A 21,646-nucleotide genomic window follows, 5' to 3' on the forward strand; every position below is an offset into this window, starting at 1 on the left:
AGAAATATAATAATGAAAAAACAAGATACGCAGTTTACAAGTTGAAATATATAGCGCTGTGCCTTTGCTTGAGCCGAAATCAGTCAAGCAGCCAGAGCTCACTGTGTATGGGTTTACTAACTGCTTGGCAGCTCTGAGGCTACAAATATATGACTGACAGCTTACAGGCGTGCTGGTCAACAACAGAAAATCTTTTAAGGCTTAAGGATAATTAAGGTTAATTATTCTGAAACACTGTTTCAGAAATTTCAGTAATATTTGCCTGAAGTGACAGAGATGAATTGCTGCCTCCACTTTGAGAGCACTTGGGATATTACTTCAAAGCGTGTGAGAAGATTTATTGGGAACAGATTGTAGGTGTAAAAGAAATGAAACCCTGGATGAACAGCTAAGCAGGAAAGGGCATGCCAATCTAAAAAATCCTACAATTTGCATTAAATAATTTAGACAAAGAGTCAATAAATTTATCAGCAACTCATATCTACTATCATTTGCTTGACAGGAATTAGATGCATTTGGATTGAAATTCACTCCCAGATACTAATCTCAGGTATTAATCCAAAGATAATAACCAGACAGCTCTTAGATGTTTGATTACTCACCAAAATATTTATCGTCTTTGCTGATCGCATCTTATCTGAAAGCCAGACCCTGAGCCCAGGGAAGCCATCAACTTGGTTCCAGGGTAGGAGCTGCCAACCCCATTGTGAGGAGTGTTATTGAAGTCCAAGGGACCACACATGAAACGAGGCTCTGAAGTTCAACAGTAAAAGTCAGCAAGACCTGGCATTAGATTACAAGGTTTCAGAGCAAAGACATTCCTGATTTCCCAGGCACAGAAAGAGAAGAGGTAAAACTCTGATATTGTTAAAATAAAAATGGAACTTTTCTACTAAGCTCGCTATCATCACCGCATTTTTATCCACTGCCATCTCATCTGTGCCACACTATTCAGCGGCATGAACAATCCCATGGTTTTAAGCGGTACAGACAAAAGTCATCTGAGGCTAGCTATAGGGAGAGTTCCTACTATCACTCATTTAGGGGTTGAAGTGGTGTCAGCTATCTGCTGATATTTCATACTTGTCCCATACACATAATACAGAAAGCAGGAGCAGCCGTTAGGTACAAATAGTAAAGCAATCTGGACTAAGCACTTTCCAATAGCACAAAATGAGGCAATTTACCAGGAAGAGAGGGAGTTGCATTTGCATGAAAGAAATCCTAAGTTATTCACAAGGTGCTAAAAGAAAACGAAGAATCATCAATCCTGAACACTGGAACTGTGGGGATCCATAAGGATTTCACATGACGCGAGTGGGCCCAAGCCAAGTAAGTGGAGCTGTGCGGGGAGCAGAGCAATAGCGCTGCCTCCCTGCAATGCACTCTCAGATTTAGGGAGCACCTGGCCTCTCGTGTTTTCCACTTAGATTTTGTGACAGACAAGTTGCTGTAGCTGGGAGTGACCCAGGAGTTCTGCAGAAAATCTGAGTGTGTCTCACTGGGGGTACTTAAATACGGTTGCAAGGACAATAATACCAAGTGTACAAATGCATTACAGTTCGCCAGTGGTAGCAAAGTTAATACCAGATGCCACCATCCCACTGGTACAAAGTAGGTGAACGTGAAGGAGGCTCAGGATGAAAAATGCACCCATCTCATCAGTGATACACGGACACTTCAACCATGCATGTCTGAGGACTCACTGGACTTGAACAGACTCTGAGAGCAGGCAGGTTTTAATACCACTTTTCAGAAGGTGACTTCTGGAAACCACAAAGTTGAGAGCTACATTCAGACCATGACACTGTGATGGGAAACCATGTGCAGGATCTGCCACGATAGCGTGAAGAACTGCACATTGGAAGTGATTTACCTGACACAGAGTGTGACTTAACTGCTCACTGCTAAATGCTTGTAAGTGGAGGGTGCAGGGGTGGAGACAGCTCGCTCTTGTAGTTAAGGGGCAGTAAACAGCACCTTGCTGCTTACATCATCTTCCCATGCTGTTTTCACCCATGAGTTGCTCAGCTTTGCCCCAGGCTTGCAGATTTCCCGGTGGTACAGAGCCCAGTGGCACCCCAGCTTCTCCCTCCCAGGGGTCCTGACCGGCCTCCCGGCTCCACGCTGCCCTTGTTAAACTATTGCCCCTGACACAGAGAGGCTTTTTGAGGAGGCTGGTTAGGAAGAAAGGAAACGAGATTAAACAGAGTAGTCACTTGAGAACAGTTGCATAAATTTTGTCTTTGGTAGCTTTGGAAGATAGGAACTCCACATCTTTTATGGTTACATTTATATAAAGAGTAAAGGCTTTAATTACAGAAACTCTCGCTTTCAAGCAGGCAGGAGGGAAGCCAAAAGAAAAACAGAAGAGTTTGCAGTCCTAGTGTCTGATAAGCAGAAGTGTTACATGAACTTCTGAAGAAGGAATAATTTTCCTTTTTTACTGAGTTACTGTGTAACCTTATCACAAATAGCATCTCCCATTTCGAACAGGCCGTGGTGTTACCTATGGCATTCTCTACCATGGCCGAGACTGGCAGCGCCTGTCTCGCTTGGCGCAGCCGCGCCGAGCTCCGTGCCGCGCCTCAGCGCCGGGCCCCGCGCCTGCCTGGCAGGCACGCAGCGCGCAGCTTCAGGAGCGGGTGCAGTGCAGTTGGACTTTTGAAGGGAAAATAGAACTTGATACTTCAGTTCCCACAGGATGCCACCACACAGACTATTTTCTGTAAAACGAAACCAGAGGAGTGGTGTTTTACACCACAGTATCGCACAAAAGGCAAGACAGTTGGCCCAGTGATACTGCTACACAGACAAATTCCTGTGTCTCCTGACAGGTTCACATTTCTTTATCTGGCAAGCATAAAGTTATAGTCTATGTACAAAGCAGTCTTTTCATTTAGGGAACAATTAAGCTAATCCCAGCAAGATTTCATGTTTAACTAGGTTTGTAGTGAACAAGTTTGCAGTCTGCATTCAATCAAGCTCTTTTGACTTTCACAAAACGGATAAAACAGTCTATTTGAAATGTAAAATTCTAAGCTTCCTGAGATGTGGGAGAGTCCTGACTGAGTAAAACTATGCATCTATGTGTGCTAAAACTTTGGTATTGTATCGGTAGGCTTATTTCTTTGATCTGTCATTAATCCTCCAATTAAGCAATAAACAATGTTTTGGTAAGCCTGCTTTTTTCATTAAAATAAATCGGTATACAGGACAGCACTTAATAAATACATAAACATGTATACTTATGCACATATGCACAATAAAATAAAGATGCTATTGGCAAAAGGTAAAATCAGCTGCACTCACGACAAGACGCAGACTCTTGGCCTTCAAAGTCTCACCTATTCAAAAGCGTGGTTGGAGTTTGTGCTTTTTTTGTTTGGTTTGAGCTGGGGTTGGATCCAGCTGTGGCCAATGATGATCTGAATTCAATGAAGTCAACAGAAGACAATAATTCAGGTTCAGTTCTGGTTTTTTTGACAAAACAATGGTTCCAATCAATCTTTGGTTTTGGTTCTACTTCCAGCTTAACAGCTGTGTAAGGAAAAACATCTGGAATAATACCCTAGCAGGGCCAATGACTGAGGCTGCTTTTCATACTATCCAGATAGCACCAATAATAACAAAGCTTTCAGGCCAGTTTTCAACAACAACAAAAAAAACCCAACCAACCAAAAAGACTCCTTTTGTGCCTTACGATCAATAGTAGCCAGGACTGCAAATGGGACTTTGAACATACTGTCTCCATCTGCACCCATCAGGAGAACAGGCCAAGACCTGTTGTCCTGGCTGGAAAGGAGACAGGCAGAGCACAGCTCATATTAATACATACACAGCTGAGCTCTCTCCCTCAGTCAAGGTGGCTTCACAACTGCTACAACCAACTTTCTGCTACCTCTCTGCTGTGTCCGGGCACTAGCCAGCATGGATGGGCTGAAGCCCTGACAAGAAGCCCCCAGCCCCTCCTGTGAGATACTGAATCCAAATGTGCCACCACAGCCCCTGCGGCCACTTGGTGAGAAAGGTGGCGCTCATTGGATCTCTTTGCACCTCCTTGGCAGCCTGCACTGCTCTGCCATCTCTCTGACTGTTCTAGTGAGCTGCTTTGAACCTGGGACTACATCATTGTTCCATATTCATATGGTGCCTAACACAGGCTGCTCTGTATTTGGGAGTAGGGGTCCAGAAGTTGCATCAAAGTAGGTTTGATGGGGAAGCATAACCCACATGCGGTATGCAAAGCTCTCAGGGAGAGTAAAATATGAGAGGGCCTTACATGCCCTATGGAGTGGTCTCAACCCATGCTTCCATCTGTGCAACTGCCTCATCATAAATGTGCATCTTGATGATAAAACTCACTCCTACCACTTGAGGCCTAGGCCAATTTCAGGGAATCATAATTTAGAAATAAGCCAGTAATGCAAATATAGGAATGGGAGGGGACACACCATGAAATGTCCAGAGGTCACACAGAGAACAAGCAGAACTGCTCCTTGTTGCCATTTTCTTAAACAAGAAGCACTGAAGCCAACACTGGCTGCATAAAATTTAAAATTGCTCCTGGTGTTTTTTACCACACGCTGCCCTTGTGTATCAAACGGGCACAGGGAGCTCTCAGAGCAATTCTGGTTTAATGGAACAAAACACTGTTCATGTGCTTCTCCATCTGGATCAAATGCCAGCTCTTCACCTCCGTTTCAGAAACACAACATCTCCAGTGTCCATTGGGAAGGATGTAAAAAATGTCCTTGTATCAAATTTTTGGTTTCTCACTGTTTTTCAAGACAAGTTAATTGTCCCTGGCCCCCGCCTTGTATGACTGATATTAGTAAATTAAATCTGTACAGGGGCCAAGAGGAAAAAAAGAATGAAACTCTCAATAATCAAACACAGTTTGGTAAGTTTGTGTTAAAGCTGTGATCACTGTACTCTTGCTGTAAAAATTAATGAAAGTGAAGCAACAGCTTTGCCAACACCACGAGGATCTGCAGTGTTCCTTCTGGGTACTACATTTCAGCTCTCCGTAATTCCAACAGCTTTGGCTTTGCTTACCAATAAAGATTTACTGATGCTTATTTATATTTACCAAGGAGGGAGCAGAACCCACAGAAGATTCGCAGCTAACTTGCTAACCTCCTTGTTCAGTGACTTACAAAACCAAAGACGCATTTCCAGGGTAGCACCCGCATTTGTAACATCCTCAGTCCCTCTCTGCCATACCCACAGACCCTCTGCCTCTAAAACATGTACCAAATCCATCCAAACTAACTTTCCATGGGACTGTGTATAATCCTATAGAAAGCTTGTTACATCTTTGCTAAACCACAAATCTAAATTTCACATAAGGAAAATCATAGCATGCCTTCTGGTTTTTTTAGCATATTCAAGTTGTGAAAATTAATACAGCTACTGAAAAGAAACAGACCTAATTCTAAAATAAATTGAGACCTATTTTCTCTATTTCCTATCAAGAAGTTTTCAAATACCGTTTGTGTCATTTTGAACCCTTTTAGAAATCCTGAAGATATCCTTCTCCATTCATTATTGGAATGTGCAGCTGGCAGCTTTGTGCCACTAAGTCTTTAAAAATTTGTTTAAACAGACACATATGTACAACTAAAATAGAAGCAAAACAAAGACTCAATAATGACAAGGACTTACCCTCTTAGTTAAGATGTTGGATGTCAGCTACACAAAGTATTTTATTATAGAGATGTAAAATCATTCCATACAGTCTTCCAAATATCCAACTTATATTTCAGACACAGATACCAAGAGGGAAAAAGTCTCCAGCTGTCTAGAACTCCAAATTCTCTCATTTGTACTGTCATTTAACATAAGACAAAATTTAAGACCAGACTTTAACTGTTTCCAAATGTTTTTGTGTATGTTTCTGCTGAAAACTTTAACCATAATCTAGCATCAGAATTCTGAAACACCAAGTACACTCACTGTGTTCCTTTAATTTTGTGTTCAGAAGTTTTTCTGTTGAATGCTCCGTATTATACATTAATCACGGTAATATATGATAAATATTTAATGACTTTGGGAGCAAAAGGATTTGGTTAAATTACAAATACAAATGATTTTAAGTGTTGATGCACAGAAAACTTTTAATCCTGTGAGGAAATGACTATGGATACTGTAGTAGCAAAACCAGACTCAGATTATAACTTTAACTGTAATTCTCTGAAGAAGCTATTAATCCTTTGAAAAAATCTCTCAAAAACTAAACACGAGCTTTACTGAGGAAAATATTCTCCATGCACAGTAGAAACCTGAGCCTAACTACATGTGGGAAATGCAGAATACTGCACTGAAACAAAACAGAAGGTGCTTAAATGTCTTCTCTCTAATCCTAGTACGTGTTAGGCTTTTTTTTTTTTTCCCTTTTTTTTTTTTTTCTGGAAAAGACATAATACAATGCAAAAAGTAACTTAGTTTAAGCACTACTTTCGAGTCCTACAAATGAACGCAACCTCCCGTGGGACCTGTGAGCGGCCTAGGAGCCCACGTGCCCGATGAAACACTCCGAGTAAATAACTGAGATAACACTCCAAGCACTTTGCAAGCCCAGGCGAGCTGCTGTCTCAGTTTGACCCACTGACTTCAGCTTTCCCTCTTAGAAAGAAAATGGTTTATTTTGGGGTGGGCTTCAGAAAAGGGTAAATGTATTTTGAAGGAGAATTTGGCTACAAGAATGAAAAATCAAGAATTTCAGTCCTTGTTCTACGTTGCTTTATTTTTTCATTTAAAGATAATTGGAGTATTACAGTGAATAAAGAGATCTATGGAATAACTTACTACTTAGGTATTTTGCCTTTTAAAGGCATTAAGTGTATATGTTATTGTGCAATTTACAATAAAGAAGAAACACCTTCAGTGTCATATCAATAATTTATTGTTTTGCATAAGAAGGTAAGATCAGATTTCAGGTAAGACATCAACCAAGGACCTGATGGCAAATTCAAGTATAGAGCTTGGTACAATATGAAAAAATACTACCATTTATTTGACTATGGCAAACAGCTACAACACAATAAAAACATCTGGACTTGACTGTCAAAACATACAGTTCTCTAAAAACCCACACAGCACAACTTGAATATGTGGAATATTGGAAACACGTTTAGTCGTCTTTGTTCCCAAATTCCTAGGAGTCAAAGGAACAATCTTCCCACCCTTGGTATCCCAGAACAATTCAGCACATGGGCTCAGTGTCCATCACAATAAACGGGTTCTTGTCCTGTTGAAACTGTTGGGCTAAAACATTTTTGTGCCTTGACCTGCTATCATCTCTGCCTGCCGCACCGATGCCAGTGGCTTCCATTATTTTTTTTTTAAGCAAGCAGTACAATAATGCTGATTTTCAAGAGCAAACTAGTAATTTAGTTACAACTATTCCTCACCCCTTGAAGATTCTGTGCACATTTTACTCTGTTGGCTGGATTTATGCTTTTGTGATTCCCTTTCTTTCGCAGGTGTTACAGTTCGGGAATTAGCTCCTGGCTGGGAGACGGGGCAGGCAGCCATCCATCCGTCTGGGGAGCTCCTGCCAGGACGGTGCTGGGGATCCGAGGGTCAGCGTCTCCGCAAAGGCTGCGAAGCACCGCGCTGCTGACGGCTGCCCCGCACGGCAAACCTGCTGCCGAACCTCCTCCCACACCGCACCGACCCGGCGCTGGGAATTCAATGCACTTCAAAAGGACGAGCAAAACAGCCTGCAGGACAAGGACGGCCAGGACTGTGCCGAACAGGGAGCTTGCAGATTATTCTAGCGTCTATTTCTTAAAGAGAAAAGCAGGTCCCTTATGTGAGCATTACCGTACACTAATGTTCTGAGACAGCCCAGGTTTGAAGCAGCATCAGGAGTGTTTCCGTGAGGACTAAAGCCCCTCGCGTTGGAAATGGCCAGACCTCAAGAGATGCTGAGTGCTCTCTCAGTTTGGGTTGGTTGCAAGAGATGGCAAGGGCACTCGACATCTCGCAGGCAAAGGCAAACAGACCCACTGAGTTCCAGATCCCCTGAAAAATAGTTTGATTTCCAGTATCTAAAAAAACATATAAAATGTTTTTTGCAACTCGCATAATTTCCATGCAATTAATTTAATCCACAATTTTCTATTTATGTTACCAAAACAGTTGATGTCCACCAGGAAAACGGTGAAATTTGACAAAAGTTACATTATAGCTGTTCGAGCAGAGTGTGTGTCTGTACTGGGATTCAGTACATCTGTAACTCCTGCATAAACATTTCCAGACTCCTAGGGATTTTGCTGTTGTTGCTTGCATTTCATTTATTTTATACAACTCTAAGCCAAATGCAATGACCCACACATTAAATACGCATTTAGAATAAAACTGCAAAATCTGATGGCTTTATCGGTGTATAAACTAAAATAAAATATTTACATGGAATGTTGAGCTCCATTTACAGAGACAGTGTTTCAAATTACAGACTTAGTAATCTCCTTAGTAAATGATCACATTGACAAGAAATTTAAAAACTTAACATCCCTTTTCAACCCTTTCATAAATATATAAAGTTTCACTAAATTCTTTTTTCTTTAAACAAGACAGCTATATTCTCTTTACAGATTAACATGAAATAATGTTTTCCTGTTTGAATGCCACAGATGTGATGATCTGAAGTCGGCAAGTTCCTATACACATTCTGTACTTACAGGACATATTCACAACACAACACACAGGTGTTACTTGGTCTTTACAGAGGTACTCATTTCCTGCATATCAGTAGTAAAGAAACAAAAATACCAAATTATCTATATTAAAAATACATAATCTAATATACATTTGCTGACACTGCCACATCAAATCTTAAAATGAGGTTTCCAACTGTGTCTGGCCAGTGCCAAGGATACTTTTTACAGTGAAGTCTGCATCATTAAATTTTTGGGGGTGGAAACAAAATATCTGTTACGCTACTACAAAGCATCACTACCTAATAAACGATAAAAATAATTAATCTCTTGCAACTGCTTCCCAGATGTTCAAAGTTTCCTTGCTAATTGTCTGAAAATTGTTGATGGGGAAACTGTTCTAAAGGATGCCAAAAATTAACCAAATCAATTTAAAGGAAAAAAAAATGTTTCTACTTTGTTGCTATTTATATCACTTTGCCACTGATTTTACAGAAGATTAATCCCAAAGACTTTGATGTTATATACATAGTAACTCACATTTATTCCCTATTTAAATAAATATTCCTGTGAGTTTTCTTTGTTGTGCCACAAAGCATGCATGAAAATGTTTTCAATCCATGCATGCTCACAGCACGGTATTTCACAATTAAGCCACTGAATACATCTTTCTTTCCATGACTATGTAAGTACAAAGGAATACTAAAATCACTCTGTACAGATAAGACACGGTTCACATCCAACGAAGTAAAAACACTTATCTTGATACATAATTAAAACTACGATGTCTTCCTCATAAAAACCTTGGTCACTTTTGCCTGTTTCAGTTCCCTCAAGCACTTCAGTGGTAACGACTTCCAGGTGCAGATGTGCTCTTTATGGGAGCTGTTATGCTTAAAACCACCAAAGTGCTGATCTCCAGTATTAATTAGTATTTTCTGCAAACGCTCCATTAAAAAACTTACCTTGGAAACACACAGATGATGACAGAGGTGACTGGCAGTTTTGTTACACTAGCATTAGCTCACTTTATGGAGCATAGTAAGACTTGGGTTTAATCTGAGTGTTCCGCCACAAAATTGTGGGCAGGAGGGCTGAAGAGACAGGAAAACAAGACCAGTTCCAAGTGGATGAAGAGTGCACCTGCTGCTCAGGTCGAGTTAGAAGCCCTCCTACCAATAAAGCAGCCATCAAGCAATGCCGAACCATGCCCCACAGTTGGATGCTGAGACAACAGCAGGTGGTTTGTCCATTTGAAACGTTACGAATGCAGCCAGCTGACGGGAACCCAGAAGGTCTCGGTCTCCAACCTGTCAAAAGTTATTTTAAGCTCACTGTAAGCCGTAGCGAGGTCATCGTTGACTATGACCTTATCGAAAAGGTGGCCGTACTGGCTCTCCATCACATGGGCAGATTTAATCATTTCATGAAAATCTTCTTCCTAGTAAGATCAATGCAAGGCATAGTCAGTCCATGGCAACATCCCATCAGCTCATTCTGTGCTAAATGCAAAGCTACTTGCCTATCTCATCAGGAGACGGAAACTGTACTTTTAATTAATAAAAAAATTACAGAAATTACCATTACAAGTGATGTCGGGGAGAGTATTCTCAGAAGTAGACTGCTCAACAGGCAATTCTTTAATCTCTTCCCTCGCAGTGACATAATTAGTCACTGCATGTTAATTACAGAGACATTTTCTGTTAGCATCACCAGTGGAAAACATTTCTGGCTGTCTACTGTGATGACACATTTAAAGTTTCATTACTTAAGTCTCATCTTACTATTAGTCTGCGATACATTATAGTGCAGCCTTTATTCTCTTAAGAGCATGGCAGGAGCTCTCCTCCTATGTCTGGTTCGACCTGGCTCAGTGGATTTCTCTTCATGTTTGAGGAGGGCTCAAATCTTAGGAATTTAATTGTTTACACAATTGTTTACACAACTCCGAGTGATTAAACCCATCCTGACTAAGCAATGTCCTGAAGGCTGCTCTTAAGAATGAACTTGTCTTACATTTTATACACCATTTAAAGCACATTTGTTCCAAACTATTTCAAAAGCATATTCTACACAGATACAGTCTGTGACTATATCCATGACCCAGTCTGAAACAAAATCTAAAAAGTCCCAAGTAACATCTGAATGAGGGAAAACGATACACACTCTAAATGAAGTTTAAAAGTCTAATGATGATCAGGTTTGCTTTAGCTTCAATTAAGATATGATTCCATTATATTTCAAGGAAGTAAATAAGTTACTATTGGGTAATTTGACTAATATTTTTTTCTGGTTATTGCTTATTGCTTATATTGTTCACCTTCTTTCTTACAGTGTTCATTTCCTTATAACATTTTTAAAAATTGTTTCATCCACAAATACGGGCTTTTAATTAAAGTATCATTTACTTTTAAAATTGATAATTTATATTCGAGACTCAGTAATACACTTGATAAAACAAGGAAATTCTTATACTTGAATAGAAACATCTAAGCCCACATGCAAATCTGTTAAAGGAAATCCACAGCATTATTTCTCATACAAATAAAATTGCATTGGTGGGTTCTTCAAGTACAAAAAATCAGGTGACCATGGAATTGTAAATACCCATGAGCATATCAGACAATGAAAACATCACAGTAAATTTGTGATGTGAAAGACATTGGGAAACAACAAGATACTACGTGTAAGCCCTGACAGGTACTGTTGATGAGATCCAGTGATCACCTTTATCTTCAAGGTAAACCACTACAACAAAACTCTTAACAAGTTCTCATGTTTTGCCATGTCTAAATATACTTACTGTAAAGGGTTTTGCAGTTCCCTTATCATCTTTACTTGAAATAATCTTGGCGTTTTTTCTGGTCTCTCTCAAACGTTCAAGTGATGGAGGCTTTATAAATATAACAAATGGTTTGAATTCGTATGTCCGCAAATGTTTCACTGTCTGAGAAGAGGAAAGGTTTTAATTAATTAGTTTATTTCACAAAATGGAATTTGCCATAATAAAAGAAACTCTCCACCAAAATAAATCCATAAAGCCCTTCTAAAATGCTATTTTTCATTTCCTGCCATCCCACCCTGGTGACCAGTACTGATTCACATAAGGACAATTTTCATGCGAATGGTAAGAAAACTCCCCATTTCCATGCGGGGTGCTGGCAAACCCCACCAGTGGGCACAGGATGGGCTGTGCTCCTCATGGCCACTGCCAGCGGGAGGGTGGAGGAGAGGAAAAATTCAACACGTTTTAGCAGGAATAGCACTTTCTGTATCCACTAAAGGTAGTGCGAAAAGGTATCTGTGACACTCAGTCACAACAGGTCAATGATTTGTTCTCTTCAATACTGTGTGTCCATCATGTAACTCCTGCCGTTCACTCTTACTGAGACAGCTGAGTGATGCTGTGCATGGAGTTAGAGACAGGTCTACAGTTCAGACTGTGCACAGGGTGAAGCAGGGATGGGATGGCCCGCGGCTTTCTGTCTTCTTCACACTGCCAGGGCCCACAGGAAAACGCCGTGTTGGTGAGTAGGATCCCAGAATGGCTCACAGGTCTGGAGCTCCAAGAGAATTTAGCGCTTCGGCAGAAAACAGGGCCATGCAACGCTCTGGCAGAGCAGCCTTGCAGCACCCACCGCAGGAGCCCCTTCCCAGCTCCCCTCCTGCCCTGGTGCGGGGTCCAGTGTCCCTGTCAGTTCCCCCGCCAGCACAGCCCCATGTCCAAAACTGCCCCGGGAACTGTTCACAGGCTGGCGGGGTTCGGAAGTCACAGACCGGCCACCTTTGGTGAAGAAATACTTTGGCTGGGTTTAAACAAACTACTCCAGCTCCTGGAAGCTCTGTGGTTATTTGTAGCATAAAAATTCCCAGTGGAGCTGTTTAGCAGAGTTGAAAAGCAAGGTCAATGCAAGAACAAACGGGTTAGAGAGGAATGTTCTCAACCATCATCCAGGCAACAACACATTTAGTGCGTGCCTTGACTCGTGTCCACCCTGCGCAGAAACCCTTTGCATGAACGGTCCTGCTAAACAGGTGAGAGAGTGTTGCTGGGCTGGATGACAGCTCAAAGCCATTCTGAAATTGAAGTTTCAGAGAGAACCACTAACACAAACCAGCAGAAAGATGAATGAAAACATAGGATCCCTTTGTAATTAAATCCTTGTATTATGCTGCAGGCTGGGAATTCACTTAATTACCGAACTGAATACTTGCTAATATGTATTGAAGTTTCCTTCCTCTGTTCCTTTCAGAGGGTCCTGCTGTGATAAAGGTACCCAGCAAGACCACTCAGTCATTCAGTGTGGAATAAAATATACTTTTTAGACACATTCTTTTCCTGGCATCCCAATATGCAACTATAAGAGTCCAAAAAACAGGCTTACTTACATGAGGTTGCACATCCAACAAACATACTTTGTTTTTAGCTAGAACGGATCGAACAGAGTCTAAACTTGTACCATAGTAGTTGTTCTTATACTCGCCATACTCGATAAACCTGTGGCAGAAGGTGAAAACAACTGGAATCATTTCCATTTTCTTCAGAAAAAAACCCAACATATCGGTTTGGTATATAAGATCTAATTCAGGAGCAAAAATATTTTACTTTACATGAGAGTTTTACCATGTTTTATAAAGGAAATGCTGTCAAGTACTTCAGCATGTCAATTTTAAGAAATCTTCTACTTTACCACTTTCAAATCAGTAACACCTGCTTGTATTACAGTTAAAGAGAAAAAAGTACTGCAGTCCAACAGCCCACTAATGTTTTCCATCACCTCTTTTTCTGAACTAATGCAATGCAATAAAACAGTGGATAAGCTAAACAATAGAAACTACTGAAATTTCATTGCACACTACAGAATATCCAAATTCTCTGTCTCAGAAGAGGAGGAGGAGCGACAATGGTGCTAATGGAACCAAGGCGGCTGGTTATGTGCTATAAAAGTACAAGGACTATTTGCCAAAAAAGCAAAGCACAGTTTGAAGTTTCAATAAAACCCACAGCTTTGTGTCGAATACACTTTTGCCCTCTGAAACACTGGGGCAGAATTTCAAGCTCGGATATTTTACAGGCTGCTGGAGAGCACGATGCTACCATTGTCTTCATTTTAGTTTAATTTCTGGCAGGTTTACAGGCAGGGGCTTCATGGTAGATCTCTCCATGCAAAAGTAGAGGAAGTGCCTGGCCTGAAAGAGAGCAGAACTACACAAACATTGACTCAGGCATGTTTGCAGCACTTCCCGGCTCCCCCTCCTAGAGCTGCAATGCTTCATAGCTATGATAGACGATGACTTATTAGAAGTGTTCCCCTATCCTGAACACCTATAAATTCAGTGTCTTCTTCATGAGCTGAAGTAGTGGAAATACTTGGATACTTAGACCAGTTGTATTTGCACGTACTGCTTTTTTCCTCTGTGTTTTTGCTAGCTGCTTTGAACTGCTGATATATCAAAATGTAATTTCAACACATCTTCAAATCACTGCAACTTATATACACTTTGACTTATCATCTAAAATTACAACGAGCCTCATTTTGTAATAAAGCCATTATTTTAACTGCAGTTCTAGTTAAAATCTCTTCAACATACTTGTTGTTCTGCACGTCTGTCTCAAACAAGTGCTTGGAAATGAAAATGTATTCAACACCATCACTTTCTTGGCTTCTCCTTGGTCGGGTAGTGTCTGCAGTTTCATTAAATTAAAAAAAAAAAAAAAGAGGCACAAAATAATATAATGCAAACCAGTCCAAGAAACACTGAAAAACACACAACCCTTGTGCAATACCAGGCATGGTGCTTCCCTCACTTCTGAGGGACATAAGGCTGCTCTGGATCTGGTAGGCGGCACTCAAGCACATGACAGGATTGAGTTTAAAAGCATGCAGGAAAAGCAGGAAAAAACTTACGGGACAAGTATCATATTATAATTTTTATTAACTAGTGGAAAAATCCAATAAAATGAGGACAGCTGAATAATAAAAAGAGCAGCAGCCCGTAACAATTACCCCAGCCTTGTGACTTGTTAAACTTATTAGCATACAAGACCATAAAGGGAAACAAAGCTCACCATCCTGATTTATAAAATGTTACGTTCATTAACAACACTTGTAGCTATGGTATATGAAACATGATAATAAAAAAATGGGGTGTGAATTTTATGTTTTAGTGCTTTTCTTTTTCTGGTGATCAAAACCGAATCCCTTTTTCTTTCAGTAGGCTTGCAGTATTATTTGTTCTTCTTGCTGTCTCTCAAGTACAAGGTATAAAGGTTTTGCTTATAAGTGAAACTTGTGGAGTTGCCATTTATAGATAATGAACCCATTCAAAAGTCATATTTAATACAAGTTGTATGTTACACCATCATGTATTCTCTGTCACACAGGAACAGAGTCATGAACGCCATTCAATATCCTGCTCTTCTAAGGTTGACAAGAAGAGAAACTTTTCCAAAACAAGAACCCAAATTCTCCCTCTGAGTCCTGACTTACTGAATTTCAGGGAGAGGGATTTCTTTACGTGTTTGTTTTAAATTATAACCACAAATTTGGAAGAGAAAAGAGAGAAGGCAGCTTGATGAATACTGGCAACTTTTAGATAAATATTTTTGGGCAAATGATTGCATATGCTTCAATGTGTTAAATATTTGGGAACATCTGGCACTTTGTTGTTGTTTTCAATAACCAACTGAAGCAAATATGTGGAAATGACATGACTTACCAAAACTAAATGTATTCATTTTTCTACCTAGGAAATTCATTCATACATATACTTTATAGAATACCTATACTTGCAAAAAAACTGTGACAAAATTTCCCAAATTCAGAATGTTGGACCCATATTTCGAAGGATCTCTATAGGAAGCACAAGTACAAGTAGAAAGCAAAACAAGGAATGAAAGTCTAACAAAAGCGCTCAAGTCTTTCACATTAAAGAAACCCCAATAAATTATTGTGGAAATCAAATTAGAACTTTGTTATATAAAGTAACACCACTTGGTCAGATGGGGGAAAGAGGAAAAAAAATCCCCAAATCAACTTTTCTACAGTTAATCAAAGGGATTTAATTCATTTATTCACATAATTAAACTGTTTAACATCACTCTTTATTTTTCAGCCTAACACAGAAAGGCCATTTTGCTGAAAGCAAGCGTTGGTAACGGAGTACGTTTCACCACTTTACAGCCAAATCCAGGGTGTTCTTCAGCTGAGTTTCATTTACTAAATCTCACTGACATCAATCATGCCAAACTTGAACTAGAAGTCTACTGCAATGCCTCTGAGCCAAAATGTCCTATCAGTTTAATCAATGCTATTTAAAATACAACTGCGGCAGCACTTTTAAAAATTAGAAAAGTAATTTGGATGCCAAGCATGCATTTAGAGACCCAAATTTCAAAGTGCCTTAAGGTAATGCAATAATAAAGGATCATAACACATGTATAGCATTAGGAGAATAGAAGTGTCTTTCTACTTACGTGGCACTGTTACCCCGTAATGCTGGGTGTCACTGATCAGCAATTTTCGTTTAAGTTCATTCAGTCCAACCCCCACAGGACCTGCAAGAAAAAAATTGTGCTGTTTCCCAACAGCCAGTTCTATCTAGTCTTCAGGTCTAAGCGCTCTCTGAGGTAAGTCTACATAGCACATAGCTATAACATATACTGGCTTTTAATCAGAGTCATTTGGAAACACCCATGGCTCCAGTCTCTCCTAGAACATCCAGTGCTGACAAATTTTAGTGGATGTAGTTGGCAGTTACTCTGCTCTGACATTACTACTGAGGAAAAATCAGTGAAAGAGTTGACAGCACAGCTAACTTTTCTACAGCAGCTCCCCTCAACACGCACTTACCTCCATCCTCAGCCCTACTCCAGACCCCTGCACCCTAACCTGCAGCTTCCCAGCTGAAAAAATGGTTTGGCTCTTCATTTTGCCAGCACATCCCCAACTCGTGGACTGGAGGACCCCAGCTGGCATGCAGCAAGTCCCTCCACACACTCCACACGCCACCCCGGCCTTTTCCTTGCTCCCTGCAGCTGCCCCATCCCCTGTCAGAGCATTGTTCCCATCATGTCCCCGCACCCGGGAGCACCCTGCTCCTCCCAGCCTGGCGCAGGCAGGAACACCGCTGGGCTCTGGCTAGCTGTGCTGTCACCATCCACCTTTCGACTGGGCCAGGGTGGCATTGCACAGGGAGAGGAAGGAAGGGCAACACTTGCCAGGTCACAACGCGCTTGGGATGTTTGGGTTTCTGTCTTGGTTGTTGATTTTCTTTTAAACTATGCTCGTCTCCTGCCTGCTGTGTGAACTGGTCCAAAGCAAATGTTTCCTTCTTCACACAGCTGCCAAAGAGAGACCACTCTTGGAAAGAGGATGGCAGGAAGAAACAAAGACGGCACGGAATTTTTTTGACCCGTCTCCTCCACCTCCACTTAAGTACTGCTGTCCTAGAAGCTACTGCGCAGGCATTCGGGTTGTGCCCAACTCTTAGTGACTTGCTAGTGGTGCTTCAGGTCTCAGTGAGGACGCTCTGTCCTGTGAAGTCTCAAAGGCTCCATGAGCGACCGCTGCCCTCCATTGCAGGGCTCCAGCCTGCCTGGCCCCTTTGGTGGTGGGGCCACGGTGTCAGGGGTGTGAAGGGAGCTCATCTCTGTGTGCTCATATATTTCTGATGGGCATTGGCTTCACTTCCACAGAGCCAGGTCAACAGCAGAACAACACAGTGCGTCATTGGAACCATATCCCAAATAATACAAGGATAATATGGTGGTTGTAAGAAGAATTCCTGCTCTTCTAGTAAAAGCGACACATTTATGCATGGAGGGCCTCTTAAGAGAGACATTTTATACATTAGAAATACAAAACCTAAAAAACATTATAATGAAGTAGTGATATATTAGTTAATTACCAGTAAGAGTCAAAAAGCAAAGATGGATGGTTCAGCACCTTCAGGTGCCCATTTGTAAAACTCACTATCTGCCCTGTCTCAAGTTAGAAACACAAAATGATGAAAAACAAATGCTTCCTACTTCCCTACCATCCCCAGACTATGGTCTCTCTGTAAAACCTTAGAGATTCTACATTTCTGATTTTTAGATGTTTACATAAGTTAAACACACAACTACATTTCAAGTTCCATCTCTGACCTTCCTGTAAATTAATCTATCAGTACATATAAATGTTTATTTAACATGGTGTACAGCAGCCTCTACTGGTGCATGTCTGCAGAGGAAAGCAATGTGTCATGTAGATAATGGCATTACTTTTGTTCTTATTAAAAGAAAAAATATCCTTTTTTAATAGTAAAGCTATTTAAGGCAAATATGGATTTTTATCAGAAATGTAAATAAAATTCTCAATACATCCCAGCAACGTAGAATGAAACAAGTGGAGTTCGAGTAAAACAAAATCATTGTGTTCCTTTCAAGAAAAAGACTTTCCCCATCGAATCTACACAAATATTATTTCCTCTGTCTACATGCTGTCAAATCAACATGCTTTTAGCTCTATTTATATATAAAGAATCCAGGCTTCGCTTCCTGTGACGGATGCCTTGGAAACTTAGATCAAATCTGTTTCCAGACCACAACCTTACTACTACTCTGTCTCCCCTTCCATTTAAAAATAATCTTTAAATTTACCTACTGTATATTGCTCTATTTCAGCAGTGTCTTCACAAAACTCTCATAACTCTAACATATGGACGTTGAAGACTGATTCCTAATTAGCAAAACCATCCATTATGCTGATTTTTACACTACATCTCCCAAGCATAACGTACACTTCTCTTCTGACTATTCATTTTGATACTGCAGAGAAAGATGTTGGTTTCTAATAATTATGACTCTGAACATGATTTGAACTCAAGAAGTCAATAAAGCATCAGAATTGAAAAGGACAGTCCAGTTTCTTAGGGTAAAATGCCAGGCATGTGGGATCTATGACTACAGCATAGATTTGGTTTACTATAAATCACTCCAGGCAGCAATATTTAGAGTTATGGTGACAGATTTAGAGATATTTTGTTTATGTTTTTAAAGGAACATTTATGTTGCTTGCTGTTGCATGTTGAGTCATGTAAACTAAGTAATGCTCAACTAATGCACAAATAGACTGCTGTGCCTATCTCACTTTTTTCAGGGACAATTACTGAATTAAATGACCAATTATTAAAACTTGCAGTAAATGTTGTACCGTTCAGACATGTCTGAAAAAACCTGAAAAAATCATTTGATGTCCATTCAGGTCTCAGAAGGGTTAACCCAACCGGACATTCTTTTCCCATAGATACATACTGAGCTCCTAGAAGCCCATTTAAAAGAAAGAAGAAAAAAGTGGTCTTTCATGAAAAGATTTTGGGCGTTAGGTGACAACATCCCTGCTGAGATCATAAAGACCCTGTAAATAACATGATGTGACAGAGGTTTTGTGGCTCACTTATTCCTGCCCTTATATATATATATATACACACGTATATATATACACTTATATGTATAATATTCCTTCCCTTTAATGCAATGATTGCACACACATGCCCAACTGTAGTTCAATGAGAGATGCAGCAGGAAAGTAGAACCTAATTTTTTGTGTGTCACAGTGAATTGTAACTAGCAGTGGGAGCGTACTTTGTGATCTGCTGTTCACTGAAGCAGGATCAGTGAGTTCATACTGGCATTCCCATGGGCAAGGCAATAGGCAATATGTTACATCCTATGCATTCATCACTGGACCATGCTGACCTACCCATGCTTTCAACCAGGAAGTTTAATGAAGATCGCAATTCTAGGTCTCTTTTGTCATTGTCCAGATGGTTCATGTGAAGTAATTTGGCCATGGCAGGCCATTTTCCCGCACTAGCGCTGCAGGTCTACTAGGTATCTGCAAGCCACTACTGAATACATGTTAAAGGTAAGTCAGGCGATGCAGAAACCTAGGAGCCACTTCCATTTCATCCTCCCTGCTCTGAGACAGACCTCCACACAGCTCCTTCATGATAAACCCCAAAGTGGATTTTTTAAATAAACATAAGCAATGTAACAATAGACAACTTTTCCAGCCCCAGATTCCTTTTCTTCACAGTGATGACCAGGACACTTGTGGAGTGCACTGACAGCCTAATTCAGAGACAGAGAGACTTTTCTCACTGTGTCACAAACCAATAACTGTTCCTTTGTGGTGACACACCTCTGGTCCTCGCTTACACCATGGCCCACACAGGACAGATGCATCCCGATGGGTGACCACAGTATCTGAGAGGCTTTGCACGCATCTGGTGATACCACTGCCCACACATGACTGCATGCATGCTGGGGGACACGCTCATGGTTTATTACTGCTGAGCTTGCTTTATTCTAGTGCTGCCCCTTCAGAAAGCTCTGACTTGGCTGACACTACGCCCTGTATAGTATGTGCCACATCCATTCTGACTCTTAGGAAATAAAATTTGTGCTAGTCTGGCCCTCACAGTTACTGAAGCAGAAGCCTTTGTCAGCAGGACTTTTTCCTCATTAACATAAATGAAAATTCTAGTGTCTAAATAATATGTTTCGTATTAAAATATTCTGCCTTTGCCTGATAGGCCTGTAAGGTACCATGCTTAGGATGCAGGCAGTAGATGTGAAGGAAGACTTCAAGGATTTGTTGCCACCCTGGGAACAGTAAGTTACCCAAAGACAACTGGTGACACAATATTGGATAATTTTGTTTTCAGCAGACTCATCACATCCCTAACAACTAAAAGCATAGCAGAAGCATCTGCATCATTGCTGCTTCAGATGATGTTGTTTTAGCCCCAAGGATAAGCAGGATTTTATTCATGAACCTACATTTGCCAACAAGGTAAATCCTTGACAAACTAATACATCTAGCCAAACCAGAGACTAGTATATGTCACGCTACAGGGTGCTAAAAATTACTGTGTGTGCAATTTGCATTCTATAAATTAGACTAGACCAATTTAAAATGAAGCCAAAAGAAATTTCCATTTCAAAGTTGTCGAACTCCCTCCCCCTAAAAAGGGGCAAAACAAAACCTAAGAAAACGCTTCCAACAATAAATTATACATTTAGGTCTAGCATGACACAACAGACATTTAATGCCCCCACCAATCAGAGCCATAAATTAATTATCTGTCCTTTTGTTTCCTGGTACTAATATCTAAATTATATTTGACGGATTATATTGAATGCTGCTACTGGCACAGAAAAAGCTTTTTAAAATGTGTTTGCTTCTACTATACCTGCATTGCTTAGCTCTGCTAGTTTTTCCACATTTTGCCCAAGACATTTTTATGGTATTGGCCAGACTTAAGCTGCTCTTAATATCCAGAGAAAAACATTAGAATTACTGAAGTCTGCAATAAATTCCTGAACTGCTTTTGTTACTGAAAAAGCACACTTTCTTCATTTGATTTATTACAACAAAAATCAAATGAAATCTCTAGGTATTCCTTAGATCAGGCATATGCAATTTGTTATAAAAAGTCTACTTATCACACTTTTGCACTGCACTCTGTTGATGTAACTGTAAAACCAACTCAACCATGTTATTACTTGTTGTATATAGCCCACAATCTCACAGTGATCACACTAGTAGGTGGCTGAATTTTCATGCTGGAGAGTGACAAAACTGTTTATTAAAAACTAAATTCAATGTTCCCTTGGATATGAACGATATAAAACCACAGCAACTCAACAGTTCTAAACAGTCCCTGATAGAGGGTCATATTTCTCTGCTCTGCTGCTTTCAGAATGGAGGAAACTCTACTAATGAGGCATCAGCCTATTTGCTACTGCGAAAGAAACAATAAGCCACAAGGCATTACCCATTGGTATGAATGGTTTCTCATGACTCCTTGGTACTCCAATAGTTACCTTTGAAAAATTTAAGATAATGTACTTTCTGTTTTTTAGGAGAGGGAAGCAATGCCTTTTGATTAGCTAATAAATGTTCTAGAGAAGCCATGGCAGTGACAGATTA

The 21,646-nt window shown here is 40.4% G+C and overlaps 1 protein-coding gene across 1 annotated transcript in view; it reads right to left on the reverse strand.

The window, feature by feature from the left end:
• Positions 1-9,927: 9,927 nt before the first annotated feature.
• Positions 9,928-21,646, reverse strand: part of MPP7 (MAGUK p55 scaffold protein 7) — a gene marked incomplete at its 3' end in the record, with an annotated part of 106,265 nt that continues 94,546 nt past the window's right edge. The window contains exons 12-16 of the mRNA XM_080339946.1: positions 16,144-16,224; positions 14,259-14,352; positions 13,056-13,164; positions 11,470-11,613; positions 9,928-10,107 (exon numbers count right to left, since the gene is read on the reverse strand). Coding sequence (XP_080196072.1) covers positions 9,928-10,107; positions 11,470-11,613; positions 13,056-13,164; positions 14,259-14,352; positions 16,144-16,224 — 608 coding nt within the window. The remainder of the gene's footprint in view (positions 10,108-11,469; positions 11,614-13,055; positions 13,165-14,258; positions 14,353-16,143; positions 16,225-21,646) is intronic.

Source organism: Nesoenas mayeri (genome assembly GCF_963082525.1).
Source record: "Nesoenas mayeri genome assembly, chromosome: 2".
In the NCBI taxonomy this organism is placed as follows: Eukaryota; Metazoa; Chordata; class Aves; order Columbiformes; family Columbidae; genus Nesoenas; species Nesoenas mayeri.